The sequence below is a fragment of the Colletotrichum costaricense genome, assembly GCF_030867565.1.
Source record: "Colletotrichum costaricense strain IMI 309622 chromosome Unknown Scaffold_2.1, whole genome shotgun sequence".
Lineage (NCBI taxonomy): Eukaryota > Fungi > Ascomycota > Sordariomycetes > Glomerellales > Glomerellaceae > Colletotrichum > Colletotrichum costaricense.
Window position 1 is genome coordinate 2953982 of NW_026848231.1, and position 18320 is coordinate 2972301.

Sequence of the window (18320 nt, forward strand, 5' to 3'; positions counted from 1 at the left end):
ATCCGCATTCCTCTCAGGCCCTCAACTCCAATCCCGCGATTCGCGCCAAACTGACACACGTAACAAGCCGACTGCTCACCGCTACCGTCACTCAACCTCTCAAACAAATCCCCCCCTTCCCAGGCACCTGTCTTGTCCAAACCTTAACCAACTTGAACCCCCCCGTCCAATGACTCCAAATATTACACAGACTCTCTTTCCTGTCCATATCAAGTAAAGCCTGGCCGCTTACATACCACCTCAATCACCATTCAGGAAGTTTATAACTCCTTATCCCGCCCAAAGTCGGCATGCGCAACATTTGAATCTGGGACTCGGCGGATCTAGATCTAGAACTCATTAGCCCCTCCATCTACATGTTTTGCTTTCCTTGTCTCGTCTCCCTGCCTAATCACCGCTACCACCACAGTACCTCAAATCAACTGAAACAAAATTGAGGAACGCTCGCGCCTCGCTGGGGCGGGAGGCAGGAACTTGTTCGTATAAGTATAAGTATGAGCTAGAGCGGTTCTGTCTCTCTCGTACGGTTCCAACTTTCCATCCGAGCCCGGGCCTATCACTCGATTCCCCTTCCCGGATCCCGGGTCAACAACGCCCATTCCAATGGGAAACCCCTCCAACCACGGATACCTTTCGCCGGGAACGGCCGCGAAAGCTGGAGGCAGATCAAACACGCGCCACTCAACTCTGTCATCCTCACTACCTACTTCACTGATGCCAAAGTATCAAATTCCGAGCAGCTTCGTCCCCACGTCTGCGAGACCCTTGCATACAAATACACACAGTCTGCTCTTGGCCGTATCTCACACACGGTCACAGGTGTTCCTTGGCGTACGGTCAAATATACCGTTCAACCTGATGTATCGGTCACTTCCGAAGCAGGTCTCGAGCAATTATCCTCGGATGCAACTCCAGAGAAATTGATAACCAGCAAATCCCCCAACACCACCACCCACTTTTTCGCTACCTTAACTTACACCTCTGAGGTAATCCTCCGGATGAAGCACTACAGTCTGACATATTGGCGCCATCATGACATGTCCCCCCACCCCCACCTTACACTATATCTCCAAGCTCGGTAGAATTCCGACCTTGTCGTCTGGACTTTAGATAAATCTTTAGGCTCTTCGGCGACCGGGTCAAGTGAAAACTTCCCGCAGCTTTTGCCAAATTACATCTAGCTTGGTTTCTGGCAATAAGTAATCGCCCATGCATAAGTACATACCGCCAATAATTCCAATGGTAAAGACTCCGGTCGGAATAATTAATAGTCATTCATTCCTCAGGCCGCACATGTGAACCACCATCAACCGGCCAACCGTCATACAATACAATTGAATTCATCTCAGACTGAGTTATTCGTAAAGCGAGAAGCATGATTTGGGATAGAAAAACGAGAGACAGAGAGAGAAAATAGTAACCATGGAAAGGTTGGTTGCTCTCCCCCTCCTCCACCGCCTTCAACCTCCCCCATCATGCAAAAGTCATGACTTTGTGTGTGTTGCGGTGTTGGTATGTACGGTATCAGTCATCTTTTCCCAATCAGATCAATAGCTGCTTTGCCCCCCCTTTTTGTCATTCTCTCCCTCAAAATAATAAAAGATTTCATCCATCCCGACGGGCTGGGTGCCCCTCTGATATTTTTCCCCCGCCATCAACAACACTTGTTTAGAAACGATGTCTCTTGTCGTTCTTTGCTCTCCAGGCAGTGTAACCGACGTAGCCGCCGCCGAGGACGCCAAAGAAGAGGAAGACCTTGAAGAAGGTCCACGTCCAGCTGCCGCCGCTGCCGCTGTCCTTCTTGATCGAGGAAGATCCCTTCTTGCCCTTGCCGCTGCCGGGGGTCGTCTTACTGGTCCCCTTGCCGGTCTGCGTCGTGTAGAGGTTCTTGGCCTGCACCGAGATGATGTCGTGGTTGTCGCTGAGCTCGCCCGTCTCGGCGCTGAAGCCGAGGTAGGCGATCTGGGGAATCGCGGGGGGCTCGTTGGTCTCGAAGCAGAGGGTCCAGTCGCCTTCGGTCTTGTACTGCAGCTCCAGCTTGAGGAGCTTGTCCTGGAAGTATGTGACCTTGGCCTTGGTGGGCACACTGGCGTGACGAATGCCGCGCGCGGAGCAGCCGGCGAGCTCCGTGTTCTTGCCATCGTTGTCCTTGTCGTAGGAGGTCTTGCCGTCGCCGAACATGGCCATGACGTAGGGGAAGACGGTGCCGGGGCGGTTGTTCTTGTATGTGTCGAAGAAGATGCCGAGGCCGTCAAAGTTGTCAGGGCTGCCAAAGACGGGTCCCGCCTGACCGCGGTTCTTGGTGATCCACATGGCGAAGCCGTCGCCGTAGAGCTGGTTCTTGCCGTGAATCTTGAACTCGACCTCAATCTCCCAGTTGGTCGCTGTCAGAGGCACTCTCGAGAAGAGCCAGCCGGTCTGCGACGGGCGGTCGGATGTCAATCGGATGTAGCTGCAATCGTGTTCCTATGCCTTAGCCTTGGGTTTCTTTCCCCTCTTTTCTTTCTGCCACAAAGAAACATATCTCCAAGCCGATTCGATAGGGAAAGAGTAGGTGCAAAACGTACGAGTCCGTCCTGATAATTGTGTCTCCGCCAAAGTCGTACCACCGACTTGCCATATCGGAATCGAGGTAGGGCTATCGCGAATAGTCTCAGTAAAGTGCATTCAGGGGTTATGGTGGCGCATGGAAAGCGCGGGAGTCGCGAACCTGGCTTAGGGAGTGCGTTCGGAGCTAAACAGAGATACCGAGAGAAAGTCAGCTTCATCGTTCTGTCTACAACATGCGCGCACACTCGTGTTGCAGCTGAAGGGAGACAGGATGTTGAAACGAACCGCAATGCTCTTGACTTCTCCATCATCCGCCTTTGCGGTGCCCAAGGCGATTGCGGCCAGCCACAGGGCCGAAAGGGACTGCTTGAACCACATGGCTGAGGTTGCTTAAAGCTCGAAACGAAGAGAGGAAACCCAAAAGAGAAAAGGAATTAGACGGTGATGCGCGTCGCGAACGAAGGAGGAGAAAGGGCCGCCGGGTGGTGCAAAATGGATAGAGCCGCAATGTCCAGCGACGGAGAGGGCGTCGTCGTCGTCGTTTCGGCAAAACGTGTCGAAGGGGGTTGTGGACGTCGTGGTGGTGGCCCGGTGGGTTTTGCTGGCTTGCTCGTGTGTCCCCTTCTCAGGCCGTTAGCTGTCCTCTTTTTTTGGCTGATGGATCCTGATTCCTGGGGTCAGTACGTTTTGGAGCTCCTACCCCTGCTGTACGCTAGAGCCTAGGTGTGCTTCAGGCCAGGCACCCTGCCATTCACCAACTACAGCGCACCTCCGACCGCTATTGGGTGGGCCCTGGGCTTCCGCTTTTCTCACTGAGGTGCGTCACTTCCAGAGGAAGGCCAGAACATCGAAACCCTGCCTCAGGCTTTTGCGCTTGCGCCACAGCAGCCTTGTAGCACCAGCCACTTCAACTTTTTTTCTCCCAGAGTCGGCTTCAATGCGAAGCTAGCCGGCCATTTGGGATCAATTTCGGCGTATCAATCGCCAGTTAAGAACGTCACTATTCTAGTCAATCCAGTGCAATTTTCTCCCTTTCCCTATTACAACTCATACACAGTCATACCGAAAGACTTGAGAAAACCAGACGAAAAAATGGAGTCCACAACTGTCAAGAATGCCGTCATGAAGCAGGTCCTCCAGGAGGCAAACCTGGCCAACGCCCGCGTCCTCATTGAGGTAAGTCACCCAGCCTTCCCGAAAGCCCTCTACGAGAGACCAGGGAGCTAAATACGCAATTGCAAATAGAAACTCCAAGAGAACTGCTTTGAGAAGTGTGTGCCCAAGCCCGGCAGCTCCCTGTCCAGCGGCGAGACGACCTGCATGACCTCGTGCATGGAGAAGTACATGTCGGCGTGGAACCAGGTCAACCAAGCCTACATTGCACGGATAAAGCAGGAGTCCAGCAACCCCAGCCTTTAAATCGACTCAGGCATGATGAGGAAACTACACTAGAGAATGTGTTCGTGTACGATTACTGTACAACAATACTGAAAAGGGGGCTTTGTAAAGTCCAATGAAGGCATTCAGGTCAGGGAAGAGATTTCTGAAATAGGGAAAGCTTCCGATGGCGGAGTGATGCAGCATACTGCGTCAGGGAATCGGACATCAACGAAATGTACACAAGATTCGCATAAAAGAGCATAACGAATGAAAGGGGGATACGCCTAGACATGCTGCTACGCCGAAAGAAGAACGTAGATGCATATAGAGAAACGAGCCGTTGTATGCTTCTCAGGGTATCTTGTAGAGGCAGAAATGTTTACTCCGCCAGGCCATTCTTCCTCGCCTCCTCCGCCTCGCGCTTTCTCGCCAGGTACCGCTCCTTGGCACTCGAGATCTCCCCCTCCGTCTTCCTCGTCTTGGTAACCCGCTCGACCTTTTCGCGCTCCGCGTCCTCCTCCTCGCGGGACCGTTTAAGGGCAGCCTCCAACTGCGCCTCGAGCATCCTCGTCTGCCGCTCCCGCATCGCGCCTTTGCCGCCGGAGCCGACGAAACCTGTGCCGGCGCTGCGCTCCGGCCTGCTCTCCCTCGGCCGCGCAGCCTCCTCCCTGACCTGCGCTTCCTTCTTGGCCCCGACGTTGAGACCGCCCCTGAGCAGCTGTCGCTTGTCCACCACCTGCCCGTCTTCGTTGACGGCAACGGCGCCGCCTCTCTGGTTGATCTCCCGCGCCACATCGGCCTCAGACTTCTCTTTCGATGTATCGTCTTCTTCTTGTACCGCCGGACCGGCCTTGGCCTTGTCCTCGGCCGCTCTCACAACCTCGGCATGCCTCTCTTCGCCCTTGTTCAAGAGATTCTTGTAAAAAGCGCTCATGCCGCCCGTCTTGTTCTTCTTGGCCTCCTCCTCCTCCCGCCTCCTCTCCTCCTCTTCGATCCGCCGGTTCTCCTCCTGCTGCTTCTTATACGCCTCCGTGACAAACTTTTCCTTGTCCGCATACTCTTCGCCCTCAGCCTCCCGCTCCCTCGCAATCTTCTTCTCCTCCGCAATCAGCGCATCCCGTTTCCGCACGTCGGCCGCCGCGAGCAGGCTCTTCATGTACTTGGGCTTCCTCTCCACGTCTTCTTTGGTCGTCTTCTTCTGCGGCTTAAACGATTCGTACACGCCATCGTAGTCGTACACGCTCGGGTCGAGCTCCTCCGCCGCCTCGGCGTGCTTCTTGGACGTGAGCGAGCCCGAGAGGTCGCCAAACATGGCGCTCTCCTGCTTCTTGGTTCTGCTCGCGGGCGGTTGTGTCGGCAGGGCATTCTTGCTCTTGAGCTTGCTCTTCCTCCCTCCGCTGTCTTGTCTACCGGAAGAGGAGTCGACTTCAAGACCGCCTAGCTCGTCTAACGACTCGATCTTGGTTCCTGAGTTGGGTGCATCGTTGTCGGAGTCGTCGTCGCCGCCGCCAAACGCTGTGGCGCCGAATGGCTTCCGTTTTCCAGGTGCAGGTTTGGATGCGCCGGGCTTCTTGCCTAAGTTAAGGCCGAACGATAAGCCTGGTTTGCTCATTGTGTAATGTGGTGATGTTGGGTTGAAGAATAAAGCCAAGGCGAAAGGTGCGTCGCGCAGTTCAGGTAGATTGTGCACGGTCCACCGGCACATCCACTAATGCATCCGACTGCTGTACCCCGGCTTCCTGCCGAAGCCGCAGTGGGGCCGGCTTCGTCGGGGAGCTTATATCAATCAGTTAACGACACGGCCAAGGTCGGCTTCAGCATCGTTATATCATCCTGTTCGAAATCTGATCACCGAATGCGGAACGTTCATTGCAATACACATGACATGTTTGACTATTACTTTGATTTCGTATGGGGAATCTATGGAACGTAATTCTATCTCATAAACAGGTGCTGGGTCTCGCACCGCTATTAAACCATTCTATTTACCCCTGCCAATTTGGTGCGTTTGGTTACGACTACGTCCCAAAGCTCCAGGCGTGGGAAGATGAAGCCAAAACTCCTAACGATGCGTTCTCCCCAGCTCTTGGTAGAGACTCCAAATGTCGTGCAACGTGGTGATACTCGAAAGCAACAAACGGAAAAAGAGAATTCACAGCCGGACTCGTCCTTCGCTACTACCGCCACCGCCAAACCATCGTCGAATGTCAGACTCGACCCCGCCACCGTTACCACTGCCGCTACCGCTGCCTGGCTCGTCATCATCGCCACCCATCCACTTGGGTTTCTTGATGTCCTGGAACCATTGTGGGGGCTCAAAGGTGTCCATCGTGTTCTTCATCCGATGGCCCAGAGACTCGAAAAAGTTCTGGTCCTCCTCTGGCTCATCACGGTACGGCCTGTTTCGGGACGATTGGCCCGATTGGCGGTTAGTAGTGGCCCGCACAGGAGACCTTGCTGGAGAGGAGGCGAGGCCGTTGCGTCCGCCAGGAATCGTCAGGACAGGGGCGGATCTCCCGCCCGACTCCAGCCTAGCGAAAGCCTCTTCACGACGACGCAAGGCAGAGTTGCCGCCCAGCTCGCGCTCAATGAGATCGCGACCTTCCCTCCATGACCCTGTGCCAAAGACTCGTCCATCGCCGTTCTCGTCATCATCATCGATGAATTCGCCGCCAAAGCCAAACATGCGCTTGACCTTCCCGTACAAGCCAAATAGAGTGGCCGCCACTGGGAGCAGTACAAAAACGGGGAAAAGGTAGTCTGCCCAGCGGCCTAATGGGGTAAAGTTGACCAGCGTCCCGAGGAAGCCATAGAATCGGGTCTTCTTGTAGATTTCGCCAGATAGGAAGGTCATAAAGTTGTATGACAGAGGAACACTGAGCTTCGCAACTTGTCCGGAATACCAGAATGCTGATTCATAAGCCGTATTGCGCTTCACGAGCGCACGCCCGCGCCAAGTCTTCACCTCCGTCATGGTGATAAACGTAGCCGCACACATGTAGAGTAGCCAGAGAACCGAGATAAGTTGTCCAGCGAAACCAACTTGGCCCTTCTCTCCGACCCAGTGGTGGACAACGGTTAGACGGATGACGGATAGCTGAGGGAACGCGGCCTTGACCAGCTCCGACCAGATGATGAGAACCGAAGCAGCTGCCAGAAACACGCCCAAGGCGATGCAGGCATAAGGCTCAAAATGGTAGTAGTAAATATATCTGGAGTACGGCGTGTGGACGGTGAATCGATCCCAGAACCCAGCGTGTGGTGAAGGGGCGGCAAACGTCAGCTTCTTGGAGGCGGCGGAGTCGAGAATTGCTTGCGTGTCAGAGGCATCCTTCAACAAATCGTTCCACTCGTTCACGTAACGGGACCGTGTGTGGCGGGCTCGCATTAGCTTCCTAGACAAGTCCGCCATGAACTTCTCCGTGATAACGGTTGGCAGGGCGCGCGTGTCGCCAACAACGGTGCGAGGCTGGGATTCGGGCATATTGGCGCTTTCAACGAGCTCGTCGATCCACTCGCTAAATTTGACTGCGCTGCCAGTCTTCCGACGGCCGAGCTCCGATACTTGTAATTCGACATCCTCCAGGTTCAGCAGGGAATCCTCCATCTTTTCGTATAATTTCGGTGCACGAATCTGTAGTCGACGCAGTCTGCCGCTAATAGATGCGTACCGAAGTAGTCGCCGGGGCACAGAGACCAAGCCGTGTCCCATGAGGTATATCGCGAAAACTAAGCCGTAGAAATATGCGAGTGCCATGAAGGAGGCTTTGAACTCGAAAGCGCCGACGCCGTATCTGGCGAAAAGGTACGTGAGGCCGATGGCAGCAGATCCGAATACCATCGCATGGTATTGCGCATTTTGACGGAGTGAGTACTTGAGACAGTCTTGCGGTTCGCGGTAGCCGGAGTCGGAGTATTCGCCAAGGATGGGGAGGATGAACCTGTAACAAATGTTTAGCAAAATGGCCAAGGGGAACAACTACGGCGAGCCACGCACCATGTCAAGGCAAAAGTGAGCCAGTAAGTAATCCTCCACGACACCAGCAGCAATCGCTGGGGGAGCCAGATACCGCGCGTGGCCTCATCGTCGGTCCTAGCGCTGGAGGCCAAATCGATCGGAACGAGCAGTACCATGCACGCGGGCAGCCATAATGCGAAGAAGATGGGAACCAGGTAGAACGCGGGAGTTGTTCGCAAGGGTAGGAAATGGCGCAGAATCAGTAGGACGATGACGGAAATGACGAGGAGCGCAAGGAGCGCAAAGATTTCCGATGGCACCGGCGACGAGGCGCTCACGACGTGGAACATTGTGTCGTGGTCGAGACAGCGTCCATGAGGCGCTGCGTTTCCAACTTGTATCGATCTTTCGAAGGTTGTCGTCGCAGATGTTGTATTCCTTCCGTTGTGGGCGGGAAAAAAAAAGAATTACGTTGGGTAGGAAGGCTTCGTAATGCGCGCCGGAAGACGGGGGAACATCTGTAGGCTTCCGGAAGACTCTCCAAGAAAGCGCATGCGCACCCTCTGCGGATAGGAATGTTTTGACACAGGGGATCAGACTACAATCTACGAGGACCAGGTCATGTGCACGGACCCGGGGTGTTGGAAGGTCCGCAAACGAGCGGGTTTACGTCATCTGCACTACACTCGCAGGTGTCCACCTTGTGTTCTTCGCTCCAGTTTAGTTGATGAAGACCTTCCGGGTCCCAGTCGTCGCTCCCGGCAGATCCGCTTTTCCTGCTGAAGCAGCCGGTCTAGGCGCGGGATTGTACTTCGGATCAAGGTCCCTTCCCTGCTATCGAAAGGGGGAAGTATTCTTAGAAGCCACGGTTTGAAGATCTCTGTTTTCGTTGGTTTCATTCAATGTGTCTTTCAACATCGAGTGCAAATTTTGAGGTGTTAATGTCTATTCTATAATGCCGGTCTCCCTCTTGGTATTGGGAACTATGATTATGCCGCTCGACAGATTAATCCCAGAAACAATTCGGCGTTGTAAGGTAGTTGATATCTAAGAGACAGGGAACAATCTCAGTGCTACTTCGCTTCCTGGAGGCAAGCTGCTTCAAAGCCAAATTGCTCTGCTACGCCCAAATAATACACCCTGAGAGCAACTTGAACGAGGCATATCAGCATCGAGTTGTGATGATTGCTTTCTTTATCAGTTTCGGCAATCGTTCACAACAGCCAGAGTTAAAATGATACGAGATCCCTTAGTTTCAAGAACACGAACAAGAACCAAAGCTTTGAGAACGGCAAGTTGTCAGATTTCAGCATCAACTTACGCAAGTACGGCCTATACGCATCGTTCTTAGTTCCCCATTTTCAGTCCAACGACCTACTCCAACCTACGTAGGATATCTGGTACATGAGTATGGCTGTATTTAAGACTTGCCAGGGTTTCTCTCTCGTTTACCATCAACCTACCGAGTCAATAGTAAAAGACTAAACGTCTGTTTCCATGTACACCTGCGCGAAGCAGTAAAGGCGCGGTGGAAGGCGGCTTCAAGTATCTCAGCACGCTTAGGTAGGTCACTAAAGACGCTCAAATTACCACAATACTCTCGCCCTGTTGGAAGTAACTCAACATACGCAGTCTACGTCTCGTACAGGTGGTAATATCCCCAGTGAGGTTATCGACGGAGGTAGATCAACACTTTTGAGGGACCTTGTCTCGCAGACTTACAAGACAGTCATCGAGTTACCATCCCGTCATCAACCCGCCTGGTCGAAACTCATCGCGAACAGAACAGGTCCTCGATAGACTACAAAAGTCACTACAAACCCCTTGAAATCAACTCACTTTTGTGCAAACAATCACATTCAAAGCCCTCCAGCAAAAACTGTAAACAACTAAACTTGCATTTGAATTCCAGTCGTTTCCCCCGGTTGCCTCCCTAATCCAGGATATTCACAATATCAATACATGTGTGAAGAGTAAAGTTTTCATGCGCTCGTACTCTCTTACTTCGACAATCCCTTCCGCCTCAGGCGCTCCCTCCTCCGTTGCCGTCTAGACACCAATTCCTTTTTCTGCTCCTTTCGCGGCCCCCGCCGACTCCCAACTGAGGCGTACTGGGAAATTTGTAGTCAAATCCCGATCCCTTATCCCCCCAACCGTCATCCAGATGAAAAAGCCCAAACCCGACCCGTTGTGCCGCCGCCGCCGTCCTACCTTACGGGATGTGATGCTGGAACCAAGAGGGAAACCCCTTCCCCCAATCCCAACTCCAGAACGTAATCACCGCATAAACAGACCGGAGAAGGAAGAAAAAACATTGAAATAGAATGAATCTTTTTTGTCGTGAAGAACGAGCTTTTTACTCCCAGCGACTATGAGCTTTTCCACTGAAAGAATAAGGCAGAGGGATGCAGGGGAGCGACCACTTCCACGCTTCCGAATGTATAGACAAAGTATGCAAAACCAAAAGCCAGCATCTACATTAGACCCCCTCGGGAAGCAAGTCACCATGGCCAGCCCGCCCAAAAGAAGTCCAACGTGCGCCATATGCCCACGCAAACCCCAGTCAGGAGTCGAAGAGACGTGAAAGCTTATCTGGCGCCCCCAAAGGCAAAGTTGCCAAAGACTCCGCCTCCCCCGCCTGGGGTCATTGGTCCCATGGAGATGCCATTGGTGTTGTGTGCTTGCGCGGCAGGCGTGCTCGCGAGACCGACACTACCGGTATTGGGCGTACTCGGCCCTCCATTGTGCTGACCATTGGGGCCCTGATTTTGCGCCGAATCTTGGTTGCCACCGTTGTTACCGAACGGCAATCTCTCCAACACCAGGAGCTCCGGAATACCCAAGCCCCAGACCTTGCCCACGTGCTCTTCTGGAATCTCCCCATTAAAGATCTTGTCGCGCATCTGGAAAAAGACCTTGCCCGTAAGCAGAGAGTCCGAGCCGGCCTGGTGCGCATTGCCCACGCGCTTGATCTTGAGGGAGTCGGCGATATTCTCGAGGCCAGACTTGTGCTCAAACTTCTGGAGGATATCGGCGCTGCTAGGATCGCTGGGGGTAAGGAGCCCAGAGTTGTGAAGTCGAATGGCGTGCTTCATCAGGTGCTTGACGTCGTAGGCCGACGGGAAATACAGCTTCATGACTTGATCAAAATCCGATTCGTCGTTGGGGAGGTCGTTGCATGTCAGCAGCTTGGTAAGGTAGCCAAAGTCGTAGCCTCCGTGGAAGGAGATCCACTTCACGTTGTCGAAGCATACCAGACCGGATGGGATGAGAAGGGAGGCGAATTCGTGAGGGTCGATGCCGTCTCTCTCGAGAGACGCAAAGTCAATTCCGGCACTCGATAATGATTCGATCGACTTCTCGTTGTACATGTCGTCCTTAACGGAGAACTTGAAGTTGAACTGCCATGCATACGGGAACGGCCCTTGCGATGCTGCTCTCCGTTGAGCAGCACTCAGCTCAATGTCTTGCTGCGAGTTTGGTCTTGCTGGCGGCGTCTCGCCATCCTCGTTGAAAAGCGTCAGTCCGATCTGGATGACCTTGAGCATGTCGACGTTGGTGCGCAGACATTGGTAGTGGTAGTCACTCTTTCCTCTGAAAGAGCCCATTGGCCGTGACACGACGCCTGGGAATTCCGTGTCCTGTGATGTGTACTGTCAGCCTCAATCCATCTTCTAGAACACCTAGCATATCTGCTAACCATAGCAATGTACGGGTACTTGTCGACGAGCTCCCGTAGTACCGCCATCTCCTCGTGAAGGTTGTGTTTCCACACCTCCCTTATTCTACCCTTGTTCTGCGTCGTCCGCGCCGGCGCCGCGCCATGATCGAGCCCAAAATTATGTTGCTGCTGCCCGTGCTGCTGCTGTTGCTGCAAGCTGGCCGCGTGCGCAAAACCCATCCGCGCAGCATGGCTTCCGAGACCGGTGTCGGCGCCGAGGGGGAAGCCACCGTTCAGACCGGGAGTACCGCCGAGGACGTTTCCGTTCGAAGAGAAGGCGTTCATCTGAGCGGCGTTGTTGATGTAGGAAGGATTTGCTCCTAGAGGGGGTCCATGATTCGGGCCGTGGCCTTGGGCGTGGGAGGGGAACTGTTGGTGGTATGGCGATATGGTATTGGGCCCGCCAGGGAACCTAGGTAGCTGTGGCGGCATAACAGACTATGCCTCTCGAGAGGTTCGTACACTGAAATCGAAAGTTCGCCGTGTCGTCGGGCAAGGTCGCGTTGGGTTCTGAGGGGTTGTGGACGGTCCACGGCCCTGCATTTGCGTCTGGAGATGCGAGTGAGGGACGAGGTGGTTGGCAGTACAGAAGCACCTTTGTTCTTCCCCGCTGATGGTCGGATTGGCTCGTTTTGAATGTACGAGAAGGGCGATAATTTCGAGAGGGAATAAGTCGTCGCGTCGAGTGATGCTTGCTGGGTGATGCTGATCGTCGTTCTGAGTTCGTGCGGAGCTAAAGCGCTGGGGAGAACGTCTGGTTATCTCGGATTTGGACAGAATGTGTGGATGAGGCCCGAAGGCTTGCTCTGGTTGACCGACCGTGGAGGACGAGGGGTGGTCTGTGCGAGACCAGAGCCCGCCAGGTACGTACCACGGTACTTTCCGCCGACAACATCTCAAAGATCTCCAATCAGCTTCGCCCCAACTCGACTGACCACCACCAAAGAGTCCATTGTTGTACGGCAAGACGACATTCACACAGCAATTATGCAGCCAACGAGGTAATTGCTCTCCAAAGCGCTCAATTGATATAGTGAGATGGAGAGCAGACTGCTGACGCCCATTTGATACCAGGTTAGCGATGGCGGCCACCCGCGGCCAGAAGCCCAACATCACCGGTTTCGACATGAGAGCCTTCAAGGAGGCGGCCGGCCAGCCCAGATACGACCCTTGGGAGAGAGCGTGAGTGGCACTTGAGCACGAAGCCCCCGGCGAACACCGCGACATCCGCTGACAATGGAGACTACAGAGAGTCCTGGAGATACAAGGGCCCCTTCACGCGATTCAACCGGTTCAAGGGATCCTTCCCCGGCCTCGGCATCGCGACCGTCGCCTTTGCGGGCTACTGCGCCTACGAGTACTTTTTCTTGACCGACGACCACCACCACGGCGACGCCCACGGAAAGGACCACCACTAGATTGCCGAATGGATTGGTTGTGGGGGAGACGGAGAAGGGGAACACTCCGCTGTACATGTACCTCTCGAACCGGCAGACCGGCTCGCTGGAAGGATTTAGATGAGGACGAATTTTGTTTTCCGCTTTCAAGATATCGTGTGACTCTCAAGAGTGTTGTGAACAACAGCCTGGCTTTGATGCCGGTGGCTGACTGTGGATATGTCAGAGCGTTGCCCGCTGCCGACTCCAACCGTCAGGTCGATGAGAAGGAGAAAGCCTGACGAACACGCAAAGTCCGATTCTGAAAGGCTCCATTGGTCTCACTGGTAACTGTGGTATTGACCGTGGTTGCTCTTCTTGTCTGTATAGCCGCTTGCCCCTCCAAAGTCGACGGGCAAGCTGAATCGGCGCATGGAAACGGGCTACCACCACTTGCTTTCCCCTATTCTCTGATCAGCAAGCTGTCGCCAATTATCCTGTGGCACGACAGACAGTTCCTACCAGCTATACGCGGGCAACGGCATCACGATTTAGAGCATTGATCATATGATGTTTTGTTGCTGAATCTACACTACGTACACAGGTACTCAGGAAAGCTCGCCATTTGCGAATATCTCTATACGTAATGATCATATGGTATACGAAATAGACTGAACATCGAAACATGACTGAAGCAGACCATATAAAAGGAGTCCAGTCTGACGCTATTGCCAGAAGCGGCCCATCCCCAGAACCACGCAGCGGGCCAAAACGTATTTACGAAAGGAAGAGATGAGCAGGCTACGGACCTTAAAATCTCAACGATCAGCCATGAACACATGCTTGACTTGCATTCTCCTAGTGAATCACGACAAATCGCCACAGAAAAGCTTAGAAAAACAATAGAAACCACCACTCTGCCCTCCCAAGACCACGCCCTCTTGGCACAGACACCCGTTTCCACCCATCATCTCATAATTCTCACCTCCCTCTCTCTTACCCGTCCAAGCTTCCTTGGCCTTCTCCCTCCTCAACGTCAGCCTCCCAATCTGAGATTGGGTGCTTACATTTTTTCCGTCTCGACACAACCCTATTACTCCCATAGATTCGATTCGGTCTTACCCAAACATGTCACTAAGGATGCGTGGATGTCACAACAAGGAAATATTGCAGTAGCCAGACAGATTTCTTTCATTCTCTACCAAATCGTCTGCAAGTGACGAGGTATATGCCCCCATGTCCGCTCTCAAAGATTTCAACAATGCCAGCTCATTGGTATCGGTTTGTCACATCATGTCCAAAGAAACTCCTAACTCATGAAGAAGAGAATATGAACCCCAGGAAACGCCAGTCATGCCGCGGAGGATAGCTCGCGCGGTTGGGGGTATGCAGATCACACATGACGACACAGTCAGTCAAGTCTAAGCCCGTTGACGACGTCCAACGCACTGTCGACACACGACTCCAGCTCCTCAACACGATGCTTCAATCCACGGTTCTCGTCTTTCAACAGACTGACCGTATCCCACGCGGCCCGCTGGTCCTGCCCGCGGCAGTTCGAACACGATGCCGCGCCTCCCTCCTCTTTCGCAGTGTCGCCTGTAACACCTCTCATAAGTTTCTGGAAGACGCTTGCCTGCTGTGGTGACGGTTTCGATGTCGGCGGCGGCCGTGAGTTTCTCGGAGGGCCGAGCGAATTGGACTTTGATGGGGTTGCTGATGCCTCCGATATACTGCCCTCGAACACGCTGGGTGCGGCGGTGGTAGGACTTCGTGACCTCGAGAAAACGCTGGCGTCCTCGACGCTCTCCTCGTCCGTGTCGAATCCCGCGCTCTTTCTCCACTTTCTCCTGGTCTGGTCCTCTTCGGCGCCGAGATCTTCGGATATTGACGATCCCTCGGAAATCGGACGATTCCTTTCACGCATCGCCCTCTCCTCTTGCCTGGCCTTCTTCTCCGCGTTCAGTTCGGTCATAAGCTGTTGCATCGACTGTTCCTGCTCGGCCACCTTGGTTGCCATGTTTTCAAGTTGGACTTTGAGGTGTTGGATCCGTGTGTCCGCCTCATCGTTTTCTTCGTTTTGAGCGTCCTTTTCGACTCGTAGTTCTATCAAGGCGGCATTTTGTCTTTGATAGGCGGTTTGGAACTTTGTTAACAGGCCAACGGCCGTAGCCTCTAGGTTTTTGAAGGCCGCAGGCGAGAAGGCGTCTCTGTGAGTCGGAGAGGTAGGAGGGAAGAGCGCTTCCTGGATGTTCATAGACAATAACTCTTCATCCTGCTGTGGGCTGACTTGTGTTGGTGTGTTCTTGGAGAAGGGCGAGCTGAAGAAGGCGAACCGTGATGTACTTGGCGAAACTCCTTTGGGTGTTGTCTCCGTTGAACCGGTTTGTCTTCTGCGTAGCCTGTTTGTAGGCGTCCCCTCTATCGTATCGTCGTTCGTCTTGGCTTCCTCTGTATTGTTGGGAGATCCACCTAGCCAGCCGCTCAGTATGCCTCCTCGAGTGGCATCTGAAGGCTTCCTGCTGTCTCCCGTGAGAGGCATATTGACCGACAAGGGGCGGCCAGACCCTCGCTCAAGGGATGGCGAGAAGGTGACTTGTGGGACGGATTTGCTGGTAGAAGGGAAGTTTGGTACTGAATGCTGTCTCTGGTGACCAGAGTGTAGTCGAGGAAAGCTTCGATCGGCTCCAGACGAGCTAATGCGACACGGCTCGGGCTGGACAGGCGGGTTGGTGTTTAAGGCAGCACCGGGGGTAGCGCTTGGGGAAGCAGGATCGTCTTCTGGATCAACGCTCTCAGGCCCATGTGCACGGCGTAGAGTTTGAGTCTTGTCCATTCCAGAGGACTTGGTTGGGCGTGGGAAAGACATCGGGGAGTCGGGTGTGGAGGCGGCGGCGTGACGGCTTAGCATGATAAGTTAATGTTTCGTGTGGGACGGGCAATATGTGTCTCCCAGCTTGAGTCTAGCTGTACGGCCGGGGGTATCGCGGGCTTGGGTTGGCAGCCAGACCAAGAACGTAAATGGATCGACTCGGGCCACAAGCAACGGAAGGGGAGGGGCGGACGTCGCGAGCTAGGAGCAACCTAGAGTCAAGACGGACTTTTTCGAGGGAAGAGCGTTGGAACTTTAGGGTGGTCGGCTGGTGGTGGTCGCCCGCTCGGTAGGGATGGATCGAGCTGGGACAAAGGGGAGTGCGAGTCTGCGAGACTTTTTGGCGTGATGAGATGCCAGGTCCCCCTGCAAGCGAGAATGAAGAGCGTCGGTCGGACTAGGGAAAGTTGACAGGCGACGGACGGTCAAGCACAACTCGCATGAACCTCTTGTTGGAATCGATGAAGACGGCCCTTGGGTGCCCGGTCCTTGCAGACTTGCAGTATAGTGAGGTCGCACAGGGATGGTCGCACAGAAAGTAAAGGTGCGCAACAAGCCGCAGATCGTGAACAAAGTGACGAGAGCTTCCGGCTTGGAAGGCGTCGGCGGCGCGGGATGCTGTAAGCCGTCGAAGCTGTCAAAGTCGCAGGTGAGTACACGACTGCGCTTGTGGCTGAGAGGCTAGTCGCGATTATCCCGATCCAAGGCTTTATAATACCTATTGATATTCGGACTGCTTCCTCCAATGTTGTGACTATGCAAAAGTGTCGGGGTCACTCTGTACGAAGTATAGTACAGGCATAAAAAAGCGGAGATATTGGGGTGCCCGGTCCAGCGTTGGATATCGGTCAAAGGAAATGTGATAGTAAGAGTGGATGGACGAGCCTCCGAGTCAGCATGGGCGTACAGATAGGCAAACGTCGTTTCGTTTCGATTTGTGCGTAAGTATCCGTAGTTGCGTAATGTACTCTGGAGGGATGGATATTAGACAGGAAGTATCCGTCAGTGTTGATGCAAGCGTGCGAGGGAGACAAAGAGTGCGGCCCAAGAGTCGTGAAGCTGCATATAGCCGGTACAATGTATCCGTGGTATGTGCAGGTGTCGAAGAAACGGGGAAGACCCCAGGTTTGACGCAGACACAGAGGGAAAAGGCGTGTCTGTTCCCACGAGGCCGGCGCTGCAGGGGGCATCGACGTTATGACGGCGAGTGACGGAGAAGAAAAAAAAAAGCAAATAGCCTTGATTTTCCCCTTTCGATGTGCACAGGACTGAGGAAAGAGAATGGAAGGTTCAGGTCGACAGCCACCAAGACGAAGGAGAGAAAACAAAAAGAACGCCGGGAGGTCCCTGATAAACAAATCATAGGACCCGGGCAGGAGGCGACGACGTGGGCGACGTCAACATCCAGCAATTGGCGGTGGTTGGGCGGTCTCCATCCCGTCTCCAGCAACTTGGCCGTGGAACCCGTCGACCCGATCACCATTTGGGCAGTGAAAAGCGGACCGGCAACGAGGTACAGGCTGGCAGGTCCAGATTCCGTGGCTCTGAATAGTGAAGTGAGGCGGCCCTGCAATCGCCATCCAGTGCGTCGTCACTTGACCATGCCAACGGACAACACTCTCTCCTCGTCGTCTTCCGCCATTTCTCAAAGTGTCCAACGCACCGCCGATTCCCGAACGCTCTTCCCCAATTGATGGTCTTTCCCTCCCTCTTTTTTTTATGGAGCACGTACCGCACGTCCCCAAGTCCGTGCAATCAAAGGTACCTTTCTCTTGGACCCTGGAAATCGTAGGTATTGCAATTCGACATTAAAAACCACCAGATGATTCCTCACCACTTTGTCGTGACTCTGGCTTGTGCTTTCCAACCGTGCCCATGCCCGTGCCCCGAGAGGCTTGACATCTGAAAGTGCGATGAGATGTAGACAGGCACAAACACATAACTCACTCAAAGTGTAATACTGCCTAAGGTACTTGTGTATCTACACAATAGAGGCATTCCATTCCCCGCGTAGGAATAGCAATCGGCTGCCTTCATCTACCGGAAGATCGGCGTCTAGAGTCCGTCCTCGCAGATCTTCTACATCAACATGGAATGCAACCCCAAACTAGCGAAACCTCCAATCGTCCCGAGCTCCCGAAATCCAACGTTGGAACAAATCCCAAACATGGTAAATCGCTAATTCTGTAGGGCACACGTCCAACTATGAACACCAATGTTCAAAGGGGGCAAAGCAGGCGACTCAACCTTACTCACATTAAATCCTACTGAGAATAAGGTAGCTTAGAAGGGCGAACGAAAAAACCCCCATCGACGGCTCAAGCCCGCCCTTCCTGCTCCATCCCGCCACGCTCAGGCATGCATATAGAAAAGAAACCACCACATTCCACATCCCAAATCAAAAAGACGCCTCAACCGCCACGGTCCATAACATCACGCACTTCCCATGCTCCCTTCCTAACC

The 18320-nt window shown here is 53.7% G+C and overlaps 7 protein-coding genes across 7 annotated transcripts; 2 read left to right on the plus strand and 5 right to left on the minus strand.

The window, feature by feature from the left end:
- Window positions 1–1668: 1668 nt before the first annotated feature.
- On the minus strand, window positions 1669–2928 carry CCOS01_02615 (legume-like lectin family protein; the record flags this gene model as incomplete). Its single annotated transcript, XM_060450803.1, has 3 exons — window positions 1669–2452; window positions 2568–2638; window positions 2836–2928. 3 exons carry the CDS (start codon window positions 2926–2928, stop codon window positions 1669–1671), a joined length of 948 nt encoding a protein of 315 aa, XP_060319453.1.
- A 714-nt stretch (window positions 2929–3642) lies between these two features.
- CCOS01_02616 (mitochondrial import inner membrane translocase subunit TIM13) lies at window positions 3643–3969 on the plus strand (the record flags this gene model as incomplete). Its single annotated transcript, XM_060450804.1, has 2 exons — window positions 3643–3726; window positions 3796–3969. 2 exons carry the CDS (start codon window positions 3643–3645, stop codon window positions 3967–3969), a joined length of 258 nt encoding a protein of 85 aa, XP_060319454.1.
- Window positions 3970–4309: 340 nt separating this feature from the next.
- On the minus strand, window positions 4310–5542 carry CCOS01_02617 (coiled-coil domain-containing protein 55; the record flags this gene model as incomplete). Its single annotated transcript, XM_060450805.1, has 1 exon — window positions 4310–5542. The coding sequence occupies one exon, from the start codon at window positions 5540–5542 to the stop codon at window positions 4310–4312; it is 1233 nt and encodes a 410-aa protein (XP_060319455.1).
- Window positions 5543–6082: 540 nt separating this feature from the next.
- Window positions 6083–8238, minus strand: CCOS01_02618 (LMBR1 domain-containing protein; the record flags this gene model as incomplete). Its single annotated transcript, XM_060450806.1, has 2 exons — window positions 6083–7871; window positions 7928–8238. The coding sequence occupies 2 exons, from the start codon at window positions 8236–8238 to the stop codon at window positions 6083–6085; spliced, it is 2100 nt and encodes a 699-aa protein (XP_060319456.1).
- Window positions 8239–10476: 2238 nt separating this feature from the next.
- CCOS01_02619 (CAF1 family ribonuclease) lies at window positions 10477–12152 on the minus strand (the record flags this gene model as incomplete). Its single annotated transcript, XM_060450807.1, has 3 exons — window positions 10477–11529; window positions 11589–11978; window positions 12072–12152. 3 exons carry the CDS (start codon window positions 12150–12152, stop codon window positions 10477–10479), a joined length of 1524 nt encoding a protein of 507 aa, XP_060319457.1.
- Window positions 12153–12690: 538 nt separating this feature from the next.
- Window positions 12691–13027, plus strand: CCOS01_02620 (NADH-ubiquinone oxidoreductase B12 subunit family protein; the record flags this gene model as incomplete). The annotated part of the gene is made up of 2 exons (XM_060450808.1): window positions 12691–12791; window positions 12859–13027. The coding sequence occupies 2 exons, from the start codon at window positions 12691–12693 to the stop codon at window positions 13025–13027; spliced, it is 270 nt and encodes an 89-aa protein (XP_060319458.1).
- Window positions 13028–14396: 1369 nt separating this feature from the next.
- CCOS01_02621 (uncharacterized protein) lies at window positions 14397–15896 on the minus strand (the record flags this gene model as incomplete). The annotated part of the gene is made up of 1 exon (XM_060450809.1): window positions 14397–15896. The coding sequence occupies one exon, from the start codon at window positions 15894–15896 to the stop codon at window positions 14397–14399; it is 1500 nt and encodes a 499-aa protein (XP_060319459.1).
- Window positions 15897–18320: the final 2424 nt, after the last annotated feature.